The sequence below is a fragment of the Ascochyta rabiei genome, chromosome 9 (assembly GCF_004011695.2).
Source record: "Ascochyta rabiei chromosome 9, complete sequence".
NCBI classification, from domain to species: Eukaryota; Fungi; Ascomycota; class Dothideomycetes; order Pleosporales; family Didymellaceae; genus Ascochyta; species Ascochyta rabiei.
Window position 1 is genome coordinate 1574779 of NC_082413.1, and position 26816 is coordinate 1601594.

The 26816-nt window shown below is 50.9% G+C and overlaps 7 protein-coding genes across 8 annotated transcripts, besides 12 other annotated features; 2 read left to right on the top strand and 5 right to left on the bottom strand.

The window, feature by feature from the left end:
• Positions 1 to 427: 427 nt before the first annotated feature.
• Positions 428 to 1966, bottom strand: EKO05_0006037 (uncharacterized protein; the record flags this gene model as incomplete). Its single annotated transcript, XM_038945905.1, has 1 exon — positions 428 to 1966. One exon carries the CDS (start codon positions 1964 to 1966, stop codon positions 428 to 430), a length of 1539 nt encoding a protein of 512 aa, XP_038799044.1.
• Positions 1967 to 2734: 768 nt separating this feature from the next.
• EKO05_0006038 (uncharacterized protein) lies at positions 2735 to 4369 on the bottom strand (the record flags this gene model as incomplete). Of its 2 annotated transcripts, XM_038939770.1 has the most annotated exons (4): positions 2735 to 3337; positions 3386 to 3640; positions 3688 to 3892; positions 3942 to 4369. In XM_038939770.1, 4 exons carry the CDS (start codon positions 4367 to 4369, stop codon positions 2735 to 2737), a joined length of 1491 nt encoding a protein of 496 aa, XP_038799045.1. The 2 variants fall into 2 exon arrangements, with proteins under 2 accessions (XP_038799045.1, XP_059492707.1); XM_059636724.1 differs by having other exon boundaries at positions 2735 to 3640.
• Positions 4370 to 5023: 654 nt separating this feature from the next.
• Positions 5024 to 5882, bottom strand: EKO05_0006039 (uncharacterized protein; the record flags this gene model as incomplete). The annotated part of the gene is made up of 3 exons (XM_038939793.1): positions 5024 to 5272; positions 5368 to 5495; positions 5546 to 5882. The coding sequence occupies 3 exons, from the start codon at positions 5880 to 5882 to the stop codon at positions 5024 to 5026; spliced, it is 714 nt and encodes a 237-aa protein (XP_038799046.1).
• A 680-nt stretch (positions 5883 to 6562) lies between these two features.
• Positions 6563 to 6589: a tandem repeat.
• Positions 6590 to 7198: 609 nt separating this feature from the next.
• EKO05_0006040 (Poly(A)-specific ribonuclease) lies at positions 7199 to 10958 on the bottom strand (the record flags this gene model as incomplete). The annotated part of the gene is made up of 7 exons (XM_038939807.1): positions 7199 to 9152; positions 9205 to 9624; positions 9671 to 10263; positions 10313 to 10439; positions 10506 to 10681; positions 10738 to 10845; positions 10938 to 10958. 7 exons carry the CDS (start codon positions 10956 to 10958, stop codon positions 7199 to 7201), a joined length of 3399 nt encoding a protein of 1132 aa, XP_038799047.1.
• Positions 10959 to 11712: 754 nt separating this feature from the next.
• EKO05_0006041 (uncharacterized protein) lies at positions 11713 to 12667 on the bottom strand (the record flags this gene model as incomplete). Its single annotated transcript, XM_038939680.1, has 2 exons — positions 11713 to 12519; positions 12575 to 12667. 2 exons carry the CDS (start codon positions 12665 to 12667, stop codon positions 11713 to 11715), a joined length of 900 nt encoding a protein of 299 aa, XP_038799048.1.
• Positions 12668 to 14196: 1529 nt separating this feature from the next.
• EKO05_0006042 (DNA-binding transcription factor yap1) lies at positions 14197 to 16158 on the top strand (the record flags this gene model as incomplete). Its single annotated transcript, XM_059636725.1, has 4 exons — positions 14197 to 14709; positions 14758 to 15487; positions 15596 to 15920; positions 15972 to 16158. 4 exons carry the CDS (start codon positions 14197 to 14199, stop codon positions 16156 to 16158), a joined length of 1755 nt encoding a protein of 584 aa, XP_059492708.1.
• Positions 16159 to 16783: 625 nt separating this feature from the next.
• Positions 16784 to 16810: a tandem repeat.
• A 411-nt stretch (positions 16811 to 17221) lies between these two features.
• Positions 17222 to 17500: a mobile genetic element.
• A 709-nt stretch (positions 17501 to 18209) lies between these two features.
• Positions 18210 to 18925: a mobile genetic element.
• Positions 18778 to 18923: a mobile genetic element.
• Positions 18778 to 18947: a mobile genetic element.
• Positions 18948 to 22188: 3241 nt separating this feature from the next.
• Positions 22189 to 22516: a dispersed repeat.
• Positions 22517 to 23281: 765 nt separating this feature from the next.
• Positions 23282 to 23504: a mobile genetic element.
• Positions 23403 to 23409: a tandem repeat.
• Positions 23410 to 23444: a tandem repeat.
• Positions 23505 to 23783: 279 nt separating the features above from the next.
• Positions 23784 to 24233: a mobile genetic element.
• A 34-nt stretch (positions 24234 to 24267) lies between these two features.
• Positions 24268 to 24596: a mobile genetic element.
• Positions 24597 to 24788: 192 nt separating this feature from the next.
• EKO05_0006043 (uncharacterized protein) lies at positions 24789 to 26378 on the top strand (the record flags this gene model as incomplete). Its single annotated transcript, XM_038945906.1, has 1 exon — positions 24789 to 26378. One exon carries the CDS (start codon positions 24789 to 24791, stop codon positions 26376 to 26378), a length of 1590 nt encoding a protein of 529 aa, XP_038799050.1.
• Positions 26379 to 26816: the final 438 nt, after the last annotated feature.

Below are 26816 nucleotides of genomic sequence, written 5' to 3' on the forward strand. Positions count from 1 at the left end.
ATCAAACTATGGCCCTGTTGTTGACGTGCTGGCACCCGGCGCCAACATGACGAGCTTGAGCCATGACGGTACAACAGCGATGCACAATGAAACGTCAGTGGCAAGCCCCCATGTCGCGGTACGAGAAGAATGTGTGAAAGAATCTTAGGTATGATGTTGATGTGCCTGATGAGGAACGTAACAAAAGGTTGGTGAATATCTTGGTTAATAATGGGTCGGTCAGTACGTACGTAAGCCGATGTCTTCTGACGCAAAATCTCAGCCTAAGGCCAATGTTGTGGATTAATTTTGTAATGAAAACGGACTTATGCGCTTGAAAGATTTCATCGTTATTCTACCGCTTTAAAAACATACATAGATGTACCACACGCCGTGCTCAATTCAGATGTCTTACATGCAGCGATACAACTGGGCACGTGGCCAATGTTCAGATGTGAATAGGGGTGATGCTGGAGTTCAGATGGGTCATCTGACGTTCTCTGACATGTGCCAACAAGTCGTCGATATCCTCTGGTGCAAGACTCCTGTCGTCGATATTTATCCCCACTTGCTGCTTTTTCTCATTTTCTCTACGCTTGATTTCGACAGTCTCGTTATCCATGTCTGGGTTGCTTTGCTGCTTCGAATCCCGTCTTGACATCCATCGCACGAGATCGTCAACATCATCGTTGTGAAGGTGGCCTTTGCCCTCAAAATTGGGCGAGCGCTCTCTTGATCTTCCACGCTTGGCTTCAAGCACAGAAACATCATCCTTTTTGGCGATCTCACTCCCAGCAACAGATTCGCCACTTGTGTCGTCGTGATGCGTTCTCCATTGCCCAATCTCGGGCACATCAAATTCATTTTCAGTGTCCTGTTCGTGCTGCAAAGCGCTTAGCTGCTGACGTATAGGACCTGCGTTTGCGCCGTCGCGTCGTGAGACCCAACGGCTGAGACTGTCCTCTTCTTGCTCGTCGTCCTCTTGGCTTTGCTCGGAATCGGATGCTGTCGACTCATCACTGTATCCGGTGTGCATTACTACAACCGGTTCTGTCGAGATCGATTTGCGACTCGCGTGACGGACGAGTTCATCAATGTCCGAATGACCGAGGCTTTCATGTCCGCTGTCTTCCATCCTGGATGATTTGATGTTGGATGCTTTTCGTTCACCGTCGCTTGGTGGATCTCTTCTGCTGACCCAACGCACAAGCTCGTCAACATCGGAGTGGTTGATGCTGGATTCGTAACTCTGTCGCGGATTCCATGGTTGACCATGGGGTTCGTCTTCATCGTCGGTCGCCGTTGACTCGCGACGCATCAAAGTACCAGTGTTCTCCTCGATGCTGGCCATCGTTGGTGGTCCCTTACTCGTGAGACGTCGGATTTTCATGCCCATCCGACGAGTGAACCCTTCTTTCTCATGTGGCGTCGTCTCCGGTGTGTGTGGCCGGTTGTAGCACTGTCTTTTCTCATGCTGCGCCTTCCAATTCGTTGCCGCTTCTTCTCGCGATTGCGCTTCCTGGTGACACTTCTTCATATTGTCTTCAATATGAGCTTGAAAGAGCGTACTACGAAGGGATTGGAATCGTGTCATATGGCTCCGCGGGCCTTTTAAGGATTTGTCCCCAGTAGCAGTGCCCGGGGTGACTCTAACGTGCTTGGGCGCTGGTTTGGCCTCGGTCTTAGAATCGTGTGCAGCACTTCCCGTCGATAAGAGGCCTTGGCGTGACTTTCGAGTGAATGAGTCGTCAATCTTGGTGCTGTCGTTCATGGGTCCAGACTCTTCCTCGTTTGTTGAAGCTGAGGAGTTGTCTTCCTCGTCACCGTCACTGCTGCTCGACCTTTCGTCAAGGTGTAAATCGTCCAATATGCGTGAGACTTGTGGCGAGAGGAGACTTATGCCCTGCTGCTCCCCGCGCTCTTCATTAGGCACTTGGCCAGCCGCAGGCGCATCTGATCCTGAGGGAATGTCGAAGTATGATGCCATGATCGCAGTCACGCGAGGTGTGTGCGCAATCAGACAAACGATGATAAGTGGACACAGAAGTGATGACGGAATATCCCACAGGAAACTGTTAAAGCGGCTGAGGTCAAATGCAAGGCGCGCTTTGAACTTCCTGAGGGTTGGAGTAAAGGCTCGGCTGTCAAGGGTCCTTCTTGGAAGGCGGGGTTACGAACCAATGGTCGCATGACGGCGTCTTCGCCCTAAACTCATGATTGGCCTTTCACAGCGAAGACACGGCCGACCAAGGACCCGATCTGCAGTAATTGGCTGGGCACGTTTGATTCTTGGCTCCAAGCTTTTAGCCGATCGCCACTCCTGCGGCTCTTCCAGTACTTACCATTGTCATCTGTGCATATCGACGCGACAAGCTAATCAACATCTTGCATGATCGAGCATGGACCAGATGGTAGGATACACGGGACGGCTGTCTCAATTGCAGTCACCATTCAACGTGGTAATCGAAAGGCCACTGAGGATCTGTCAAAAACCATCAATGCGAGGCTAGCTCTTTGCAAGCGATCGATGACCACTGCTAGCATCTAATTGACAGGACTCGATAGGCGAACCTAACAATGCAGCACGCCTCCGATCTAAGAGCACCTCGAGCTGCGAATATGCGAATTAGATATGGGCACCATACTCGCTCAGCCCTGTAGTTGGCGCAACGTTGAATGCGCCTATGGCCATCCCTGCGGTCCCACCCACATTCGCAACGTCTCTGCACGAGCTTTAACTCTCTCCACTGACAACTTAGGCCTGGAAGATCCACCGTGGATGGCGGTCACCGAGCTTCAGATCCTCCACGCTGTCATGGAACCCGTTTGTCTCGGGGTGTTCAACAAGGAACTGCTGCTTCTGCTTGTTCTCCCTCTTCAGCCTCCACCACAGGGCGTTTACCACAACGATGTTCATCAACAGATAGCCAAGCGCAAAGCTGTGGCCTAGAACATATCGAGGAGCGGTCTCCGTTCTATAAAGCTGTGTGCCCAGTACAGCTCCAAGGTTGCCAATAGAAATTTGCATGGCGTTTGCGGTCGCACGCTTGGTCTGTCCGGACACATTGATGGCTGGCCAGCTTAGTACCAGGGCGACTGATGGGTAAATTCCCACCGCTGCAAAGAACGTCCCCACGTAAGAAACACCGGGCCTGGACTTGGGATTTTTGTTTGCAATGAGAATGATGTACCCAATAACCGCGACGGCAGATGTGACAGTGATAAAGGGGCCTCGTTTCTTGGTCTTCTCAGACCAGATGGCCCAGAAGATGGTGAAAACGGTAGCCACTGCGTACGGTGGGATGGTCAAGAGCTGTGATTGGGCAGATGTGTAACCCATGTCCCGGATGATCGACGGCTGGATATTGTCAGTAGGAGAATTTGGAGGCGCTTGGGACGAACTTACCAGAAACAAAGATAAAGTATACAGAGGTAGACTCATAGTGTGGAAAGCGGCACCATAAAGCCATATTTTGGGGTCTTTGAGAGCGTCCACAACATCGCCCCATCGAAATTTTTCATCGTTCGTCGCATCGCTGTCAGCCTTGAGCCTGGCTTGGACGAAGGTGCGCTCATTCTTCGATAACCAACCTGCGGTGTCCGGATAATTTGAGATGAACCAGTAGGCAGCGACCGCGATTACGATGGTGAGCAGGCCTTCCTGTGGGCTTGTCAGTATTACCCAGCACAAGCAGACGAAAAGCGCACCAGAATAAAGATCCATCTCCAACCAGCGTAATTCCCGACTCCGCCCATGTGCCCGATGCCCCAGGCCAGGATACCACCGAAAGCTCCAGCTAGAGAAGCGCAGCTAAAGAAGAGCGAGATTCGGTACTGGCGCTCATCTCGCTTGTACCACATTGACAGGTAATACACCACGCCCGGAAAAAGTCCTGACTCTGCTACGCCAAGGCTGATGAAAGTCAGTCGATTATCACCGTAGTCCCGAAATCTCGACATACAAGAAGCGTACAACAAAAAACCCAGCCTTGCTCTGCGTCACACCCATGAGGGTTGCGACGATTCCCCAGACTACTGTCAAGGTCGGTAGCCAGAACTTCGGCGTCGTGCGCTTGAGGATGATGTTGCACGGAAGTTCGAATAGTACATAGCCGATGAAGTACAGCGTCAGACCGGTGAGATACTCATCACCAGTCATCTTCAGGTCGACGATAAGCCCTTCAAGGCGAGCATTGGCCACGTTACTTCGATCCAGAAAACTGAGTAGGTACAGAACTGAAACCGCTGGGAGCAGTCTCAGATCCAACATGCGCAGCAACTTCTTCTCGTTGATAGTACCGGGGACGACCTCAACATCCGAGTCGGACAAGTTCGACGCGCCGGGCGCGTCGGCCTTTGGTTCGTTCACGCGCTTTTCGTCTGTCGACATGGCTGCGATGGCGTCGAATGGGTTATCTCGAGACTTTGGAACGAAATGTACAGGGCACAGCATATTATACGCGCCGGCACTATTCCAGTATCTTAAAATGATGCAAGAACATGGACATTGTAGGTCAACCCACCTGCGCCGTCATAATGCTGGAACGGCAAGGTGGAAACAAGCACTGGAATGCTAGGCTGAATGTCATTGGACTGATTGTGAGTTCACCTCCGAGGCGAGACTCAATGCTCATTAGGAAAGCAGTTCTTACTCGGCAAAGAGCTGAAACGGCAGGTTGTTTCCTGGCATTGTAGGGGTTCTGGGTGTTGGCGAAATCGTGGGGTGGAATGTCGTGATTGCAGATCTGCACAAGCGGTTAGCGCTAGCCGTGTCGGGGCTAATATTGGGTGGAACATCGTCATTTCATGGAATAAAAGCATGCGGAAGGACAAGCAAATGTCAAAATACTCTTGGAGTGTGGCGAGCGAGCAATTGCGAGTTGTGCGCCCAGGGAGTTGCTGACTGCAAGTGCATACAGGGTTCATGGCTCTATTCCATCCTAGACTACATTTACATCTCGAACATCGAGACGTCCCAAGTCGATCAACCTCCCATCATCCACCTTCTAGCTGAACGACTCCACTCTGTCCCACTGTCACACGCTCAACCAGAGCATGTTCCGCTTTTCGTGGGCTCGCAGCCACCAGCACACCCGTTGTACATCTGACAAGGAGTCTTGGTGTCGTAGCACGCGTTCTTGATGGTCGCAGTGTCTTTGTAGTTGGAATTGATCCCAGCAAGCTCACCACCGTTGACAGCAGTCACACCCTCGATGTACACATTGCGCTTGCACTGCTTAGAGCAGTTTCCGCAAGAGCGGTACAGCTTGCCATAATCGTTCACAAAGAAGTTCTGTGGGCCTATCAGTAAACAAAGCACAACTATTCTAGTTTCTGGAAGAGATGGAAATACGGAGAACAAGGACGAAGAGAGCTAGGTGAACTCACAATGATGTTGACGGTTCCGCAGCCGTTGTGCTGAACAACCTTATCACCAGCCTTGTAGGCACCACCGCCAACGATCCAGGACTGGTCGCCAGACGCATCGTTCTTGACGGTGATCGCGTCTTCGCAGACTGTGAAGGCGTCAGAAGAGTACTTCAATCAACGATCCACGAGCGCTCACCATCCTCAAACCAGACAAACTCCAAAGTGCAAGCGCCGTCGCAATGGACACCTTCAGCTTGGTTCTTGCCAATGATGCAGTTCTTAAGCGTTGCACCCTTCTTCAGCAGAAACACAGCGTCGGCGTCACCACCTTCAACCTGGGCGTTGCAAGCTCCACTACCACGATCGTACCTAGCCCAGCCACAGTCGAAGGTCTGGCCAGCAGCGACAGTGATGACCTTGCTGTTTGTCTTGGTCGAAGTGGCTGTGGGAACACCACCCGTGTGGCCGTTACAGGCGAGTACTGCAGGCAGGAAGAGCGCAGCGACGCCAGCGAGCTTTCCAAAGGACAACATTATTAGCAAAGAAGCAGGAAGATGGCCGTAGAAGCGGACTCTGATGGCGTGTTGACTGAGAATGCCATCGCATCTCAGCAGCTATATACATCGGCTACTGTCTGATGTTGTCCATCATGCTCGCCGGCAATCAGGTCAACAATCGGCGTAATTGGAGGAGATATTGCGCCTTGGCTCAACTGGCCGATTTTCTGGCAATCTCTGTATAGTGGTTTCCGCTGCCAGAGAGCCTTGGCAGTTCCCATGAGGGTGTTCCTAGTAGCCGTACTACCTCCTGGCATGGAAACCTTTCATCTTGCCTGGGCCAAGAACCACATACTGCAGAAGCACTTGCATCACCATCCCTGACGTGTCACACATGCATATCATTCAAGTGGCGAAGGATCTGCGCCATGTCGAGCACCCTGGGCAAACTCGAAACAAAAGATAAGGACAAACCCAGGTCAGTGGTGGAAATCTAGCTCGCCAAACCTCCTAGTGACTGGCCGCCAAGAACTGCACATTGGGTCACCGCGTGCCTGCAACATGCTGCCGGGCATTTTCTGACAGCGGAGAAATATCGAGGATCCGGGATTACAGGCTTGGTATTGCGGGGCGCGCGCAAGCGTAGCGGAGAAGTGCATGTCGGTGCAGCTGTGCGCCGAACGGCACTGAAGCAACAACGGCATACGCGCAGCGAAACACACACACACACACACACACACACAAGGGAAGCACCTTTCCAGCTAGAGACACGGTGAATATCGGTATCCTGAGCTACGCCATTCGGTCTCTCTGTCACGGTACTTCCCGACCAAGCTCTGCCCATCGAGAACCCGGCGCGCAGTTCCCACAAACATACCCCTGCGTGCAACACTCCTGCTCAAGCCCTCAGCCTCCAACCAAGACAACCTACCAGCCGATGCAGCAGTGCACCAGCGGAGCGGAACAGGACATGTTGAGCGCTTGGTTGGAATGGACGGGGCGGCCGGTACCTAGAATAGGAAGTCTTGACCGTGGATGTGGATGGGGTGACTCAAAGGGATCGCAGATCGAGCAATGATGTAAATCAAATTGTCCATGTCTGGTAGATACAAGATCAGATTATCACTGCATGTCGGGGCTGTGTCGTCCGTCACCATGCGTACGAACGTAGAATCCTTATATATCGAGTAAAAGGTGGTGCTGGAGAGATACCACTTGAATAGGTTCTCGTTGTTTGGACGGTACATAATCTGTTTTTTTTTTTTTTTTCTGCCAAAGTTCTAGAAAGGATGAAAAGGGGAAAGCATCGCACTTTGTATCTATCCAACTGCTTCAGTAGCACCACATGTGCGTTATCTCAAAGGACTTCTGAATCCAATCGTGCCAAACATACCCCCCTTTCTCGGCGTCGTCATGGGCTCGGGCGTGTTCCTCCCCGTTCCTACTTGACTCGCCATGCCCATTGCGCCCTGGCCTACGTTCGCCCCACTGCTTCCGGGTGCCTTGAATCTGTACTGGCTGCCGGTTGCGTAGATATCGTTGAGCATCTGCTCCAGCACGCCCGCGTCCACGAACTCTTCGTACTTGCGCCACAGCTTGAGCGCCGTCGTCGCGTCCTCAATGGAATCGTGCGTGTCTTGTTGAATTGACTCTTTCAGCACACACCAAGCGAGGAACTTGAGATTGAGTTTGCGCTTGTACTCTGGTAGGAAGAAGAGATTGCTTGTATCGACGACCTGGTTCTTAGGAACGTGGATGTTGATTGTGCGGAAGTCGTTGGCTAAGCTATGACCAACAAAGACGCAGCCAAGATTGAGCAGGAGCCAAAGTTTCTTGTACGCATGTTTGAGGCTGACAAGTGCGTGAGGCGAAGTCTCGCGGTTGAGGTCGCCTGGAGAGATTCCAGACCAGGCAGTCAAATGATCGACGACAGGTTCGCTGACAGCAATGTAGTCATCGATAAAAGGCAGGCCAGCATGCTCACCACTACCACGGCAGACCGAGACGCGGGCAAGGCCTTTGCGGTCAGGGCGGATGGTCTGGCGGGTACCATCAGCTTTCATTTCAATCTCTTCAGCTTGGAGACGGATGAACTCTGCATCGATGGCGACAGGATATCCGGGCTTCGGCGCTTCGGCCTGAGCCTCGAGAAGTCTAAACGTGGAGTCGGGAGGTGAAGGATTCGACGACCACCATCTGTACAGGATCGAGACATCGAGATTGTCCTTCCACGAGTCATCAATCTTGTTTCTGGCTGCCTTCAGCTGGTAGGTGAGCACAGAAGGAAGCTTCCAGCCTGGTTCGAACCGCAGAGCTTCTTCCTTGGGTATGGGCCGGACCAAAAAGTCGTTGAAGAGGTGCCACTTGTCCTCGGAAGTGGGCTCTCCAGACGATGGCGCAGTGTTGATGGTCGCAACAAGATGCGGCTTCTGATGCTCTCCACTGTTGATGTCGGCGACAACGCCAATCAACTCGAACACCATGATTTCGAAGACGCCTCGTTGCAGATGCAGTTTCAGGTCTTGGCCTTCAAAGCAATAGAACTGCCCTTGGTCGATTATGATTCCAATCTCTTGCGGCAACCAGTGCGGTATCGACCACAACAGCTTGGCTTCATGACTCTGGATTGCTGCGTTGAGCATCAGAACGCCAGGAATGGTCTGAATGGTCTTCCTTTGTACCATCTGTTGATATCTGTTGCATTTTGTGCACCACCCGCGCGTTTGGTCCTGGCGCTCGACACTGGCCTTTAGGATCTGTGAGAAGGTCGGGCGTGGTATCCTTGTGTTCTTCATGACATGTTTCGCAGGGTATACGAGCTCGTTTACAAAATTCCTGCCACCCCTGATGGTTTCGTTCGCACACTGCGCGCATCTCATACTTGCTCTTGCTTGTGTTTCCAAGATATGATCCATTGGTGATGGTCCGGAGTTGACAGGCAACATTTGCCGGACTTCGTCTGATATCTTGTCCAACAAGAATCGGTTAAGATTTTGAATCATACTTGTAAGCGCAACGTTGGGCGCGAACTCCTCCAACAGATTCAACGACACTGCATTTGATAAGCTGCTGAATGTCTTCAGGAAATTCGAGGCTTGGCAGTTGAGTCCGGCCGCTTTCTCAAGCATGTCGATGAGGAAGCCTAGCTCGCATAGGAGACACGATTCGAACAGACAGGCTGAGGCAGTGTGCTGCAACGCGATGTTTCGAATCAAGGGTGTGAAGCGGAACAACTGCAGCAGAGAGTTTGCGTATGAGTTGGCAATGTGTGTCTCCAATCCCGAGTAGGGTGTCTGGTTGTAGTAGCTGCGAAGACGTCAGACTAAGTGCTAATTTTTTGGGAAGGAACTGAGCATACGCAAAGTCAAAGTCGTCGACACCAAATTTGCTGTATTTGATTTCGACATTGCCATACATCGACGGTACCTCTTTCCGTGTGACATCTTCCAAGTGTAAGTCAGTCAGAGACTCCATGGTCTCAGTAGTTTTACTTTCTGCTTCGCTGCTGTACGATTGTGCCGTCCGAGATTGCTCGCTCAAGAACTTAGGCGCTGATAGTGAGTCTGTAACTCTGTCTGACTGCCGTCTGGATTCAGCTTGATTTCGACGCTTTGTACGAGGATTCTTTGCGAAGAAGCCCATTTCGGTCCGTGTCATACTGGCCAAGATGGAGGCATCAATCTTGGGTGGTGGGGCGCCTACTTCGAAAACGATATGGCTCGGCCAGCTGGAAAGTAGATTTTCTTTGTAATACGGCATACCAACTGTGTTCAGAGGTCTACTGGAGATTAGCAAAGATAGTTACAAAAAAACGAGAAACATACGTGTCTAGTGACCAGTCCATGGTAGGCGGAGGTATAGGGTGGTCGGCGAACTCTGTGGGGTTGCTATACTCTGGAAAGTGCACCTTGGAAGGAGACCCCCACAAATGGACTTGTCCGTTACTATCTGACAAAGCGAAAGCCTCGCCAGAGGGCGCCATCTCGAAGCCATGGAGATAAGAATCATACAAGTTGATTTGCCGCAGATTCGCAGCATCTGGGTTCATTAGATCGATGACCTGCATCTGACCGTTGTGCGAGGCGATAATCGCAGTGGTCGACATGCGAGGGTGCATTCGGACGAAAGCTGCACCGGTATGAAAAGGAATCGGCGGCAGTTGCTTCAATGTCTTCAGGGAGAAGACATGTGTGAACGGATCGAGCATGTAGGCGTGCTGCTGTCTAGGCGACCAGCCGCACGTCGCCAGGAAATCTCCTTTTGCGTCCATGTCACTGATACTACCCGTGTGAGCGTCGAAAGCTTTGATGTTGGTGAGCGAGTTGGAATCCAGGATGTGGATGCCGCCGTTCTTCGTGGCGGCGCAGATGTATTGACCTGCACGCTTCATGATGGTGTACTGGGCTTCGGCTGGAAGCTGGCTCAAGTCAGCACAGCAACACAGCGGCGGGGCCCTGCAGACTCACCGTCTCGGTGATGGCGCCCTTCTCAATGTCCACCTTGAACATGCGGTCTTGAGCGCCTGCGACAAGGATCTCTCGTGTGCCTTTGGAGGTGAAGTTCATGCACTTGAGGTCTTTGAATTCGTTGTTTCTGCAGTCTGCGCATCAGCCTTTCTCCACTACACCTCCTGCAGGCACCTGTCGGAGACAAACGTACGTGAGATGCCATTGTGTAATGCCGCGCCGGTGAGCATAGTGGATGCTCTGCTTCGAAATCGACAGGACGCCCTTCTCGGTAAACAGAAACTGCTTGACTGGGCCTTCATTGGCAGCATGGCCACGGTAGGAGGTGTAGCGCTCGAGGGTCGCGCCATAGAAGGAAGCAACGCGCCCCTGTGTGGGAGTGGGTGTGAGTGGGTGCAGCAAGAGTGCTGTCTGGGGAGGCTCACAAGGCTATTGCCGGTCCATAGCAGCTCCTGGGACGTGTCAAAGGCAAAAGTCGCTACGGGCGTGGCAGGATGGTGTGGTCCTGGGGGAGGCAGCTGCACGAATGCAAGCTGTGTTCATCAGCCATGGCTCCTTGTTCGCTACGCAATGCATAGCAGCAACGTCTCCTGCGCGCCCGCTGCACTGGGGGGGGGGGCATTACCTCGTCCCAGTCTGCCTCCATGCTGGCAGCACGTTCACCGGTGTTATGTGCCTATGACGCGACGGCGACATGCCTCAAACATGGTCGTCGACCTTTAAGAAAGCGAGCTGTGGCGTCGTGAGTCGTGAATGGGGTGGGAGCTAGGCGGCGCGTGGATGCATGATTGCAGGTGGGGCAACAGAGCTAAGCTCGGCGCGCTCGGGAAGTGGTGTCAAAGCGGAGGGCGCCTGCACAGAGCACCACACTAATGTTGAGCTTGGGGTTTTAAAAATCGGTCTTGTCTTGGCTGATTCAAATCTACAACTACAGATCCATTGAAGAGGTCTTGTTATATCTATGCATGGGGTGTTGATCGCATTGCAACTACTGTATCTTACCAGACCGCCATTGTGTGCCTGTGCTTATGCCAGGTGCTGAAATGCAGCGTGCAAGTCGTGTTGGGTATCGAATGCCTGTCAAGCAGACAGGCTTAGTTCGCGATGCTCGTGAAAGAGAACTGGAAAAGCCCGAAGATCATACCGAGAAGATGCTGCTGCCGGAACGCCATAAGAACTCATGTGGTCGAAGACGTAATGCGCAGTGCAAGCCTGGATAAGCGTTAGTAGGATTCACGTCAAGGCGCGTCAAGCGTGGCTGTGCAGCCAGGTACAGGCTTGACCAAGAAGCACCGTCTAGGGTCTGGCAACCACGAGGGCACAATGTAAGCCAGGTCCAACACTTCACATGAATAACAACGTACCTGGAAAAGGGTGGTCGTTGGCGCCGATGCGTTCGTTCAGTACTTGGCCTCATCGTCTTCGTCAGCGTCTTTCTTGTGATCATAGCGTTGACGTTTGTGCGTTTCCGTCATGCCCTTGCCCGAGCCGGTGAAGCCAACTCTGCTGCCAAAATTGGTGCTTGTCCGGAACATGGACTCCTTCTTCGCAATCTTCTTCCCCACGCCCTTGCTCTGAAAGTCCTTCCAGTTGCCCACGCTCTTCTTCAGCTGACCCTTGTTGGGCACCCTGTTCACGCGCTTCGGTTCGTCGAGAGCTGCGGTGGCTTTGGCGGGTTGCGCGTTCGGGTTGACGCTCGCGGGGCCAGAGATGACGTGCGGAGTCGAGGTGGTGGGCGTCGTGGGTGAGGGCGCAGCGGCGGGCTCGGGCTCACGCTTCCTCTTGCTGGGGAGCGGCCGCACACGGTCGCTGTCGACGGTCAAGGTGTCGTCGTATTCGATGAAGCGCACGAGGTACTTGGGCGCCGAAGCCGAGCCGAGGATGCTCTGTATTTTGGCCTTGTACCACGACCTGTCTGTCCACTGCGCCTCACACATGTCGCCGGTGGTGAAGACAACGGGCTTGTCGGGCTCCTGCTTCTCCATGGCCTTCCTGAGCAGAGGGTGCTTCTCCGGGTCGAACTTGGGCGCGGCCGGCGTGGGCGCTTGGGGGAGCTGTGCCTCGAGCGGGGCCAGCTGCGCCTGGTAGCCTGCTATTGTAGCGTTGTGTGCCGTCACTGCCTGCTCTGCCTCGGACCTCATGGCCTCCCACTGCTCGCGGTCCTCGCCGGGCCCCATGCCGCCCAGCTCTGCATCGATTCCCGAGATCTGCCGGTGGAGTCAGTTGGGTGGCTGCGCCTACAAGACAGAGCCGCCGACGTACCGTGGTGGCCCACTCGTCGCGCTTCTTCTCCTCGTTCTGGATGTCGCGCTTGATGTACCAGATCTGGTCCTTGATCGCCTTGATGTCTGTCATTTTGCTTGAATTGTCTGGCTTGAGTTGTCTGGCTTGAATTGTCTGGCTTGAATTTTCTGGCTTGAGTTGTCTGGCTTGAGTTGTCTGGCTTGAATTGTCTGGCTTGAATTGTCTGGCTTGAATTGTCTGGCTTGGCTTATCTGCTCGACTTGCCTGGCTCGGCTTATCTGCTCGACTTGTCTGGCTTGGCTTGGTCTGGCCGTGTCGTGGTGAAGTCGAATGGATCGTGGCGCGAATGCAGAGGCAGGTGCGCGCAGTCCAAAATTCTCGCGTTAGGGGTCGTCACAGGGCAGCGGACATGACGCCCCGGGAGGCAGCCGCAGTCCTTGGCGGTCTCCACTCTTTCGCAGACCCTTGCCTCAGCCCTACGAGCATGGCCAGCTGCGGGGGAACGCTGGTCCGGCCAGAGCAAGTGAACATCAGACGGACACTCATGTGCAACGCCTGAGTCGTGCTGTGCTGACTTGCATCCACGCTGCGCAGCGGACACAGCAGGCATGGAGGGGCCAATGGGCCATCCATCCATGGACACATCCTCACACTAGCCATCCATGCTGCATCGCGAGCTCGGTCCGAATCCTGAGCATTGCCGACAGCAAGGTCTCTCTCCCTCCCTCCGCTGCCTCTCTGCGAGCATGCGCTCCACGCTCCACTCGGTTTGCTCGCTGTTCCCTGCGGCGTGGTCGAGGGCAACTCGGCTGGGTGGTGGGGAGCACGTTCCTCTGCGCGCTCGCCCTGTCAGGAACAGGCGCGGCGATCCATCCTCTGTCGACGCTCTTCGATGGCGTTCTCGAAACCCCACCATGCACCATGCACCATGGGACATGCCGCTCGTTGATTGATAAGCAATCAGCCTGTGAGTCTTTGGCCCGCTACTGCGCTGCCGCTGCTGCGCCCTTCTTCTCTCCACCCGTCCTGTCGTCACGCTTCTCAACGCAGCCTGTCAGCCAAGCTCGCTCTTTTCTGCCAGCCTCCTCCGCCGCCGTGCGAGTGCGCCATCCTTGCTCCGCGAAGTCGCCCGTTTCATCAGACAGGGTTCACCCACCGACTAGGCCTTCAACGCAGCGAGACTACGTACAGGCGAATTTGCTACCGCCCATCCTCCCTCATCTCAACACCTGACGTTTTGCAATCTTGATCTCTGTGACCTCTGCACTGAACTACCCCCTACGGACCCCGTTGAGTGTGCCGCGCGCTTTCGGCTTTTTGTCTGGTACGCTTACGCTCGACGACTACTCACTGAGCCCGCCTCCGCTGTGACCCACGCGCGACTAAGCTCGTCACGGCTGTCGCACCCTCCTGCGTCATACACACAACAGATCCAACAGTCTGCGTTTCCACCACCTTGCCGACTGCCCACGATCCTATCACGCCGTGTTCCAGCGGGTGGCGAAAATCGCTGCTCATAGCAGGTCGACGGTCTGCCCCTCCACACCCAAACAACTCACGTCGTTGCAGGGCGCCCTTCCTGCCCGCCCCAGAAAACACCCCAACTCCAACCTCGACCCCACACTGCTCTTCCCGTCACCATGTCTGGCACAGGCAACGAATTCCAGAATGCTACGCCGTTCTACCTCGACGCGACACAACAGGACCTGCTCCTAGCAGCGCTTGCTTCGAACAACCAGAATCCAAATGATCTCTTTTCCAACGTCAATGTCATGGACGAAAAGCAGACGCTGGCCAACAGTCACTTTCAGTACCCCACCAACAACACCAATGCCCTCGACTCCGCTGCTTTCTTCTCGCCGCAACAGCGCACGCCCGCTAATGCGTTCAGCAACATGGGTGTAGAGGAGAGTCCGTTCGTCGATTACCTTGACGGCGATAACAGCTTCGACTTCGACGGCGCTGACAGTGGTGCTGCTATGATTGGGTCTCTGCCCGGCGACACGCCTGACGCGGAAGCAAATGAAAAGCGCAAGAGCCCGGATGAAGAGGGCGATGACGACGACGAAGAAGGCGGTGGTAAGCGACGGGAAGGTGAAGACAAGCAGGCCAAGAAGCCCGGACGCAAACCACTAACATCAGAGCCTACAACTGTACGTTCCGCCAGCAGCACACGTAAATGGCGACTAACCAGCACGTAGAAGCGCAAAGCTCAAAACAGGGCCGCCCAGCGAGCGTTTCGAGAGAGAAAAGAGAAGCATCTGAAAGATTTGGAAACAAAGGTCGACGAGCTCGAAAAGGCCTCCGACGCCGCCAACCACGAGAATGGCTTGCTCCGTGGCCAAGTCCAGCGGCTGCAGATGGAACTGCGTGAATACCGCAAGCGCCTTTCTCTCAACAGCACCGGACTCAACCGTACCCCACCTGTTACCGCCGGCTTCAGCTCCATGCTCAACAACACGAACAGCAACTTTCAGTTTGAGTTTCCACGATTTGGTGGACTTCCTGGCAGCCAGCTTCTCGAGAACGGGCCACTGTCGAAGCCGAAGTCGGCCTCGATGTCTACGACACGACCATCTGTGCAGACCTTCAGCCCCTCCCACACAGCCAATGGATCCCTGGTCCACTCACCAGTCAACGGCGCCAGTCCTGCGGTCAATAGCTCTCACTCGGGCAGCACCGATAGCGTACGCGGTACCAACGCAACTCAGAAGTCTCACCGCAGCAGCACAGACAGCTCGGTTGTGTCCCAGTCACGCGTCTTCCAATTCAACAGTGGTTCGTCGACACACTCAGAATCTCCTTCGACTTCCTCGACCTCGCCAACAAACCAGGACTCATCCTGTGGCACATCGCCGGAGCCAGGTCATACCTCGCCGGATCAGAAGGATACGATTACAGACGGATATGTGTGTCATGGCAACTCGGAAGGTGAGGTTCTCTTCTGTGAAAAGCTCAACATGGCCTGCGGCAACCCACGCAATCCCGTCCCTCGTGCCAAATCAGTGACCAAGTCTGACGACAACCCCTCTCCTGCAGTCACACCAGCCAAATCACCTGGCCCCGATCTCAGTGGTTTCGACTTCTTTGCCAACCAAAACGGCGGCGCGTTCGAGCCCAGCCTCTTCGGCGAGTACCGCGACACAAACACGGCCATTATGGGCACCGACGGCGATTTCAACAGTGGTTTCTTCAACGATGCTTTCATCAACACAAGCTACGGCAGCAGCCCCTTCCACTTCGGCGACACACCCGCCGTGCAGAAGCCGAACCCTCTCGAGCAGATTGAGCGCATTCAAGACGGCGAAGAGGAGGTCGTGCCGGGTGAGGACATCGACCAGATGCTCAATTGCCACAAGATCTGGTCAGTAGTAGACAGATTCGCTGACATGACTGACGCACTGACCGCCAATAGGGACAAGCTGTCGACTCGCAACGACTTCAAGGATGGCTCCATCGACATTGACAATCTCTGCTCGGAGCTTCGCGCCAAGGCCCGCTGTTCTGAGAGCGGTGTTGTTGTCGACCACAAAGATGTTGAAGAAGCGCTGAAGCGCCTGCCCAAGGACCAACAAGCGGCTTGGAGGCAACATGCGGCATGATTTCATTCATTTCATGTACCCGCTTTTGGTCCCGGTGACACAAGGCATCCGTTGAGCGTACGATAAAGTAGGTTTCGGACTTTTGTGACGATACAATGACGCTCCATGTTGGGAATTGGCGTTGATGGAGCAAACTCGATGAGCACTCGAAGACAATCCCTCGAGGAGCATCATAATGGTGGTGAACAGTCGTTTGTTGGTTTCAAACCAGCCTCAGTTAGTCAGACTGTAGTTTAATTGCAGCTTAAAGTTTCAACCTATCAATGAGCCTTGCCTCCTCCCTGGCATCCACGAGCACGAGCGGGAGCGGAACTGCGCTGATCAGCGTCGTTTGTTTCCGCCGAGCCATGTTACGGTGTGGGTTGTTCTCAAGAGACCAGCTATACCACGTAACACAAGCATTGAAAAGTAAATAATTTTTAACTTAGCAAAATAGAAGTAACGTAAAGCTCCGCTGAAGGGGCCACACCACTAAAGGGGCTACATTCTCTTAGTATTGTAACCTTCCTGTACGACACAATATGTGTCAGGATCAGAGTTGTTACAAGACTAAGAGACAAGAACACTAAAAGGAATAGGATGTATTGCAGGTGAGGATACGCTGATAAATGGGTACCCCCTACCATAGGGTACGGCAGGGGTAGGGTAGGGTCCGTACGGAGCTGAGGTAGAGGTAGGTGTTAGGATCCTCAGAACACGGGAAGGATCAAGCCAATTACAGTGGCTGCGGTACAGTGATTATGATAACAGAACGAACGATGGTAAGCAACAGGACAGTGTTAGCACTCGGCCTAGGGCTGATGTAACACGTAGCTTAATTAGAGCTTAACGTGAATTACAGGCAAGCAGTCTAACCTAACTTAATGCTACCCCTAGCACGTATAGGTTCTTCTTAATAGAAGGAGGCTCTAGTGTAAACAGCATAGTAGTTAGTCGTATAGTATCTATTTCTAAGATTAACAGTCCTCTGTTCCTAAGTATAGAAGTAATTAGAATATTAAGATAGTAAGTTAGGCATAAGGTTAAATAAAGAAGTAGTAACAGATATTATTTCCTAAGGCCTAGGGTAATTGTAAAGAGTGTACAAGGCGATCACGAGAGAGGATAGGGTTGAAGAGGATAGCAGGTGTATTGAGGTACGTAGTGTGTAGTAACGAGACTAATTGCTGGAGTATCAGCGATAACCTCCGACATCTTTATATAGTCCGGGCTGAATAGCCCCATGGTAGCTCGCCAAGACTGGCAGAGGTACCTCCGGGCCCAGCGCCTGACAGTAATAAACAAACTAATTACTTTCTATCTTTGGTAAGTAAGTAGACCTAACTATATACTACTCTACTAGGGTTAGAACCTTAAAAAGCACCGGTCTCCTAAAATCGTTATACCCCAATTTACATCTGACTTAGTTCCTTTACGTTCTGTTTTCCTTTCTGCACCCTAGTTACTATATTCCGCACTTCCCTGCACTTAAGGGTATAAAGGCACAAGGAGATCTATTCTTAGATAGCTAGTCTTTAAGTATCCTTTTGTACAAGACCTATAGATTTAGAAGAGTCTCTATATTACCTGTCCTAGTACTCCCATACACCTCGTAGTGGATACACACGCATTCCGGAGCCTTCTATCATCCTGTGTCGTTACAGTCCAAGGCCGCGCGCTAAGGCAACTAGTTCTAGGGCCTAGCCTGTTACAGTAACAGAGGTAAAGAGTTAAAAGAGTAAGTATATTAAAACAGCAGAAACTATTATAGTACGGGAAAGAGCTAACATAATGAATGAAAAAGAGGGTGGTAGAGAGAAAGACAGTAGGGAGACTGAATAGAGGGTGCATACATAGAGACGCCGCAGGTGTTATAGAGAGACCAGCTAGAAAGCTTACACTTACACAGTTAAACTTTAGGATCTATTTAACAGCGACAAGTCTAAATAGTATTTCTACTTTCTATAAAAGATAACAAAGGGTGGTAGTGTTGCAGAAGAAGGAAAGTACTAATTGACTTTTGGTGGGGTTGACGGGTCGCTTGGGTTGGACGGGTTACTTGTGAACCACGTTATTCTTAAATTTCGCGTCTGCTATTGCCTTAGCTCCTTGCTCCGATAAGTAGGTTACTCGCTGCCTTCACCGTTACCGCAAACAGCTTACCTCATAACAGGCGATGGATATAGACTCTGATTGTTATTATGCCAAGCCAAGGTACAAGTACAAGTAGTACTTCAAGTTTATGCAGTAGGATATTACTAAATATGACCTTGAGCCTGTGCACACCTACAATATAGACGAGAAAGGCCTCACTTTTGGGGTACTAGGAAGGTCAAAGGACATCTTCCGCAGGCGTTAGAATGAGAAGGGGCAAGTGACGTAGGCTCTTCAAAACCGTAGTTATAAGTGGGTGAGCCTCCTAGCTGTGGTCTGCACTGATGGTTCTGCTCTTCCCCCAAGCAACATCTTTGCGTCGAAATATGCTACTATCCCGAGCCAACTAATGGCAAATATTGAGGCCAGAAAACACTAATCACGTGAATTCTTCGCCCTCCAGATGGATGAAAAATGACATTGGACTGGCCTGGTTAGAGCAGGTGTTTGAAGGTTATACCAACCCTAAGGCAAAGTTATAGTACCGGCTCTTGATTTTGGATGGGCACGGGGGTTATCCGACGCAATGTTTTCCTGAATACTGTCACCAGAGGTGTATCACCGTTGCAACACTACCCCCTCATGGTACCCAGATGTTGCAGCCGTTAGACGTGGTCTGCTTCACGCCTCTCTCTTCTCACTATGCCAGTGAACTTGATGACCACTTCCAGCAATCCCAAGACCTATCTCCGCTGTCAAAAGGCGGCTCTTCACCTTATTCGAAATCTCCTAAATACAACAAGAAGTTGCAAATGCTACTGGGCGTAAGCTTCAGGTCAACGATAAGCTTCTGAGAGAGAAAGAGGAGCAGGACAAGCGTCAAGGTCTAAGAAGAAACAATATGGTGGTTTGGCTGCCCGTAGTGGTCCTGTTGTTACGGAACCGCCTTAAGAAGCTCCCACAACAACCCCACACTGTGACCCCATCTCCACACTTCTAATAAGATATGTATGAGCAGAGTTAATTGTTTAGGTCTTTAAAACGCTACACGAAAGTTTTTGTGATAGTACTGTTTGTATGTGTCTCTACAGAATCATGTTACGATAGTGAATGGTGCGTTTGGGGCGTCTGTTGACCCCAATAGGCGCGGTACAGGTGAAGACAATGTTACAAAAGCAAGTCAGAGCTCAGGATGTGCATAGAAACACGAGGTATGTGTTCGCCATGTATAAGATGGAATATATGGCAGGTGGGCTTGCAAGGCTTCTCTTTGTGAATGGATTTTGATTCCATGGGGTGGCCACCGAGAGCTTCTGCAATCTGTAACCCAAATCTCCCTCTGGTCCGACTTCTCGTCGGAGTTCGTCTGACCCGCATGGCTCGGGTCTTTAGGATCGTCAATCGTTGATCTCTTGGCCGAGGCAGCCAATCCCTCAGCCGCCACTTTCACCCAGTACTCCGTTGAGCCAGCAGCAGGTCAATCATGAACCTAATCGGCTGCTGTTGGGATAATTGTGGGCTGCAACTAAGGATGGGGATGAGCTGGGGCGGCCAATGTGGGTATCTTTGTGCTCACAAACACTCCTGAAATCATTTGCAACTATTTACAGGTCGGTATTTTGGCTGCAGTTGATACTATTGTGATGCTGGAGAGTGACTGAAGGAGTGTCGTTGAGCGGTGGGTCACCACTAGCGATCTGATTGGCCCTCGGCGATGACCCAAAGGCTCCTAAAACAGCAACTGTTCGACATAAGATGCGGTTACTATCAAGCTACGGCACGGCTCCGGCCTCGAGCAAACTGCAGGTACAGTGTGTTCAAGCCCAATCGGTTGATGGGCTGATTGATATCTAGTTACATGGGCTCAGCCGCAAAACCCGTAGGTATGTCCGGTTGACAGACCTGGCAGACAGCCGACGCAGTGTGAACGTTGATCTGTGCCGCCCTACATCATTCGAAGAACCCACTGCCTCCAGAGGCCTTCCGTCTTCCTCTCACCACTATCGATATTTGCAATTTTTTCAATATTCCTCTAACGCTCGGCTATCGTCTAGGAATCTGCGATCCCCATTTTGCCCAAGGTTCTGCATCTGATCTATATACTTGATGGCTTTGGCAGCTAGCTGTAGGGTGCGTATAATAGTCCGAAGTTCGTCCTATCAAGAGATACTGCCAAAGATGCTGGCCCAAAGATCCTGGTACTTGCTGCGGTTAATAAGGATACAAGCGACGGTCTTTCGTCTCGCTCCGCAGCTGAAGCGGGGGCTGGTGACGTCTCGCATTCTCCAGTTGACAAGGAAGTTACTTAGCCCTCTCTTCTTGGTCCGCATCTGCATCAGCAGAGCGCTTTCCCGCTTAGTAGGCTCCTTATGGATCTGGAGTGCCTTCTTCGTAGGCGTTAGAGTGTGTCTGTAGGTTGCTTGGCCCTTAGTGTCTTTGCCTCACTTCGCTATCTATACCCGCTCTGCTTGTGTCTTGCACTATTATTTCACTGTTAACTGTCTAGTGAGCAGCATGGGAGGCGCGTCTGCTAGTAAGCTTCTGCGACCGTCTTCCCTCCATCCGTTGGCTTTCTTGGCCGCTTCGTTGACGGCCTCGTTTTCGGTTCGATGGTGGGCTACGCTGCCCAATCTATGATATCATAGACTAAGCGTACAAGAAGAAGACAAGCACGAAACAAGAGAGTTAAGTACTAAGCCTAATAGTACTAGTGCTTACTGCTCTCACTTGAGCTTACGTTCTGACACTTCTTGCTGCTCACTTCGTCGAGTTCTTTTCTGTGAATGGAGTGCTGCTAGAAGACAAGAAATCGCTTAAGCACACTATGGATGAAGTTACAGGAGTCTCTCTCAAAGCTCTGTTAGGGAGCGAAATGTCTGAGTTCGACGTCGCTAAGCACTCCTCTTGGACAGCGAGTCGGCAGACGACAGAGGAAGAGCATAGAGCATACAAGGAGGGTGCCTGAGCAGAGCAGAAATACGATTTACCACGCCTAAAGTTTTCTTCTTATCAACGATCACTAGATGCTTCGTTCAGGCACCCCCCTTGTATTATCTATTCAGCATCTTCAGTGTCCACCTACCGCAAGAGATTAACATTTACAGACTCAATGCAGCCAACAAGATAAGGAACTCTTGATAGAGCCGATTTGCTATAGCCTCTGTTGCTCTTACGTCTAGCGCATGCCTGAGATAATTGTAAACTTTTTAAATTGAGCCGAATCTCTCCTTTACACGCTTACCCAAGACAATAGCGATAAACCTGTACAGGGAAGTCCTAGGCTCAACAAGGAAATAATTTAAGTTAGACTAAGCTCTCTAAGCCCCACTTAATTAACAGTTGACACATGTAATGCCTACATAGCACAGGGGTAGTTCAGTACAAATAAACATTGTTGGTCTTCGATCTTTGTTCACATACTCCCGCATTACTCTACCATCAGAGAATCGCTCACTACAACGTTACTATGCTTCTTACTACTATTCTCTATTCCCTACTTGTAGGGACTCTTCCACTTGCAAATGCGGTCCCGCTCCTACCAAATTCAGAGAGCATGGACAGAAGTCTGATTAAGAGACAATTTGATAATCCCGCTTGTTCTACTGAATGTGTAAGTCGCGCGCCGCTTGATCGGCTAACGGAGGCTACTAAATGGCACGCTAACGGCTGGCTTTATGGCGGATACAGTGTGAATCAGCTTGTTTTCCAATTTGTTGTTCAAAAAATGACTGATGCGCCGCCTAATCGGCTGACGGAGGCTACACTATTTGGTGGACCATGTCTTAAAGGGGAGATTAGTTCTTCTCGTTGTATGGAGTTCCTTTATCAGGTTTAAGCTCGGCCGAGTTGAACGGACATTCGTTTAGTAGAGTTAATGCTATAATAAATGAAAGTCTGATGCTCTCTTTCGCTTCTTACTACACAACCCCATGGAGCAACAAGTAAGCTCGTCTATACAGCGTTTGACCACCTATAGTGTTTGGCCACCACACCACAATGCGTTACTTAGTTTTTAAAGCTCTACACTATCTACGCAACGCAATTAAAATAGATCCCTATAAGCTTGATAAACAATCTGCTATTGCTGATCTAATAGCTGTCACCTTTAATAGCTGGCGACAGCATCCCCTAATTCTTACTTCAAGAGCGTATTAGAGGTCGCCAACCTAATGTGATAGCTCATCACTAACAGGAGCGATCGACTCTAGAACAAGAGAACTTTCTAGTAGAGCGGATTCTCAAAGAGGGTTCACGCGCTAAGCCACCCTCCTATCCATGGGCACAAAGTTTCAAACCAACAGGCGGATTTGTCGATTGGAGTGGTCTAGCCCTAGTGAAGGTTAATACTTTCTAAGGAAACTTAGAAGCAAAACTTTAACCAGCACAACTACAATTCCGGTATGTCTTAAATCCTACGTAACGACTATACGTATACCTTACTTGCAAGGTGTATATACTAACGTAAATCTTTTAGTACAAGCGTTGTACACAATAGGATAAGAGCTAAAACTAAACAGTCAGTGTCGTTTTTCCCCTGTTTTGCCTTCATCTGCCTGCGTCGTTGCCTTAAGCTAACCACGCTTTGCCTTACCTGCAGCCTATTCAGCAGCATCTTACTTAGCACGCTCTGCACAGTTTGCCTAGATTACTTCAAGATTTTCCTGTTAAATCAACCGTTCTTCGCTTCTCTTCCTAGGGATCTTTGGAATTTATTATCTTATATTTTGCTAAGTCTTAACTTTGTTATTAGCAGCCTTACTAGGTGTGACGAGCTTGTAGAACTTTATACAGCTAATTAATTATATTTTATTAGCGTCTTCTAGATACTAATGCATAGTGTCGTATATAATAAAGGAGATAAATAGGTTATAGAATCTTACTAAACAAGTATCTAAGGTGTATTAGAGCAGCTTAGCTTAATGTTGCTAGAAAAGAGCGGCTTAACTTAGATGGCCCGCTCTGCTAAGGTTAGAGCGGCTCAACCTAGATAGCACGCTCTGCTAGTAACTAAGCTTCCTATGTAGGTCTACACGCTTACTTTTGCAATAATATGTTACAGGTATCCTGCCCTAGATCGGAGATCCCTTAGATAGACCCTAGATTAAGCCTAGGGACCTATAGGCACCCTACGTATATACTATTCCAGAGTCTCAAGGCTTATCTATTAGGGACTTGTCTTATCTTATCTATCTATCCCTGTTTCTATCCTATCTTACTCGGCTTAATTGCCTACCTACAGTAACCTTAAGATTTAGATCCTTTATACTCCTCTTGTAAGGACACAGGATGATAGAAGGCTCTGGGATGCGTGTGTATTCACTACGAGGTGTATAGGAGCACTAGGACAGGTATTACAGAGACTCTTCTATATCTATAGGTCTTGTACAAAGGATACTTAAAAACTAACTATCTAAGACTAATTCTCCTTGTGCCTTTATACCTTTGGATACAGGGAAGTTAGAAGTGCTGACCAGGATTGGGACGGAAACGGGATGTAAAGACACCGAGTCGGATGTGAATCGGGGCATGAACCCTTTGAGGGACCGGTGCTTTACACCTCTTAGAACAGGCAGCTAATTAGCAGCAGAGGAACAGGAGAAACTAGCTATTAACAATAACTAGAGGACAATGTAACCTCTGTTTAACTATAAGTAACGTAAACAAGCTACCCCCTTACACTAACCCTAGTTAAGAGCAAGAAACGCAACAGCGTAATAACACGCTTAGAGTGTTACCTAAGTCTACAATAATAGCCTTAGATCCCTATAATAGAGGAGAGCCTAATACTATAATTATAGGTATTACTACTCTAGACGTTACTGTGCTATATGTTACACGTCTAGCTATAAAAGCACTACAGGCTTCTATTCTGTTATTACTAGAAGTACTTAACATAGCGGAGTATTAGGAGCTACAGAATAGGAAGTTAAGATGTAATAATATTAATTTAACTAGGTGGTTAAGGTTCTATAATAGATACACCTTAGATAAATGTTAGGTAGTGACTAGTATCGACTCGCCCGTGAAGTACGTTGCAATTATCCTAAAAGGGTAAGATGAAAGCTCTACAAGCAACTAGCTAAAAAAGCGTTAAAAACGTTGTCCTGCTAATGATGTTAGTGATAGTTGTCCCATGTCGCCGCCTCTGGCTGCCCTAACTATCACCACCAGCCGTAGCCGCAACGTCACACTTCCAAGCAAAAATAGATAGGCCATATTAATCGCAAGCATTACTTTACAGCAACACTGTAGAACCTTGCAATAAAAACTATTGTGGGTGGTTGTACAACCTCATTTCTGTACAGGCGTTGATGCGGTTAGTATGGCGTCACGCGAATCCGGGCGTTACGCGCACGGATATAGTAGCTCCCGCAACCCAGTCGCAAAAGCAAGCTGACGTGCGCCATGATTTCTTCACACGCGGCTTGACATGTGCACGTACTTTTACACACTCACTCGTATGCTGGACGCTGGACCCTCCCTTTACAACTTCCTCCTTGAACAGTATATGACGTAACGAACCCATCAATGTGTGATCCTCACTATCTCACAACACCATGCTGGCACCTTTGCGCCGCTTTCTACGAAGCCCAAACCCCATCATGATTGGGCACGCGATCGGAGCCTCTCGCAGCAACCCTCTAAGCTCTCGCCGATGGCTTCGCCTTCTGTTCACGTTAGCCGTCGTGGCGGTTGGTATCAACCTCTTCGTCCTCTTGGACTGGACCTATGTCGAATCTCTGCCGCGGCAGGTCTTGGGCAATCAAGCTTTCCACCCTAAGCCTTTCGCGCCCGCACCGCATGGCCTCGAATCGCAAGATGAAAACGGACTGGACTATTGGACATGGGCGACCAAGACGCAGTTCAAGAAGAAGGAAAATATCGACTGGAACGAAGGTGTCATGGACGAATGCTTCCTCTTCCCCAAACACCTCCTTTCCAAGATACAAGTCGTCCTTAAGACTGGCCTTGCTGATGACTGGTCGCGGACCGATGCCCAGCTATCGACGATGATCAAATGTATACCAAACGTCCTCATCGTCTCCGATCACAACAGCACGTACGGCTCTCGCCACCACACCGTCGACGTCCTTGCAGACCTACCGCCGAGCACATACCTGAAGGAGGAAGACTACTTCGTCTACGTATCGCAGAAGAACGCAAGTCGAGATGGTGTACAGCTGCATCAAGGCCACGAAGGCTGGCGGATAGACAAATACAAGTTTCTGCCGCAAGTGGAGAAAGCTGTCGAATACAACAAGGCAGCCGAGTGGTTTGTCTTTCTCGAGACAGATACGTACTTCTTTTGGGATAACGTCTTCCGCCTCCTCGAAAACTACGATGCTTCACTGCCTTACTTCTTCGGCTCCCCCTCTCCCGGACGAAAGTACCGTCCCAGCGCGGACTCCGAAGACGAAGAGCAGGTGTGGTTTGCATTCGGAGGCTGCGGCTTCATCCTTTCTACAGTGGCTGCGCACCGACTCGTCGATCGTCCGCGTAACAGCTTCGGTGTCCAGGGTCCGCGACTCACAGCCGAATACGAGCAGGACATCAGGAACGACTGTTGCGGCGACAGCATCCTGGGGTGGGCACTCCACGACAAAGCTGCAGTGGGCATCAGCGGTCTGTGGCCCATGTTCAATCCGCACAGGCTCGAGGACATTCCGTTTGGCAGTCAATACTGGTGTGAGCCTGTCATCAGCCTGCACAAGACCGACCCAGTCGTCTACAAAGAACTTTGGTCTTGGGAGAACGAGCAAAGGCTTCACAGCGAGCGCCCCTTGCTGTATACTGACTTGCTCTTCTCTTTCCATGGCAATTTCTCACAGCGCGAGAACTGGGATGCAGCTTTCGACGCAGGGTTCCAGCTCCCTGACAACTCTACAGTCCACACCAGCCTCGACGCCTGCGAAGCAGGGTGCTTTGCGCACAATGAATGCCAACAGTACACTTGGCACGGACGGCATTGCTACTACGCGGAGGCGCTATACATTGGTCGCGCTAAGCAGCCGGACGGCTATCATGATCTTGAGGACAGGAAGTATGTCAGTGGTTGGGATACTACAAAGATCCAGACTCGGAGCATCGAGAACCAGTGCACAGATGGGCCGCACTGGGTGAAACCAAGCGTGAAAAGAAAGTACTAAATGTCGAATCAATCACTTAAGCTATTCACAGCAATGTGTGCAGCAGCCGAGCCCTTCAGTCATCGAATCGAAGTCTGAAAGCAACACGCTAGATAAGAATTCACGTACTGATTGAATTGAAGAGCTACAGCTCACCTCGATGCGCAGTAGTCTCATCAGCATCCAACTCACCGCACAATGCTCGGCACAAAGTACCACTAAGCCACACCAGTTCCGATGCACAATGCAATGCGTGCATGTCAAATTATGGCTTGACTATATCGGATTTCTGGGCTAGGCTAGCGTCGACTGCAGAGCCTGCAAGTCTTTTGCCACGAACGTCGAAAAACACATCGTAGATCCAATATCATTGCGGTGCGTTTGTGGTCTGCGTCATTGTAAAGCAGAGTTCAGCCTGTCAAGCCCCTGGCATTAGGAACGGCTTAAATCTCCGATTGT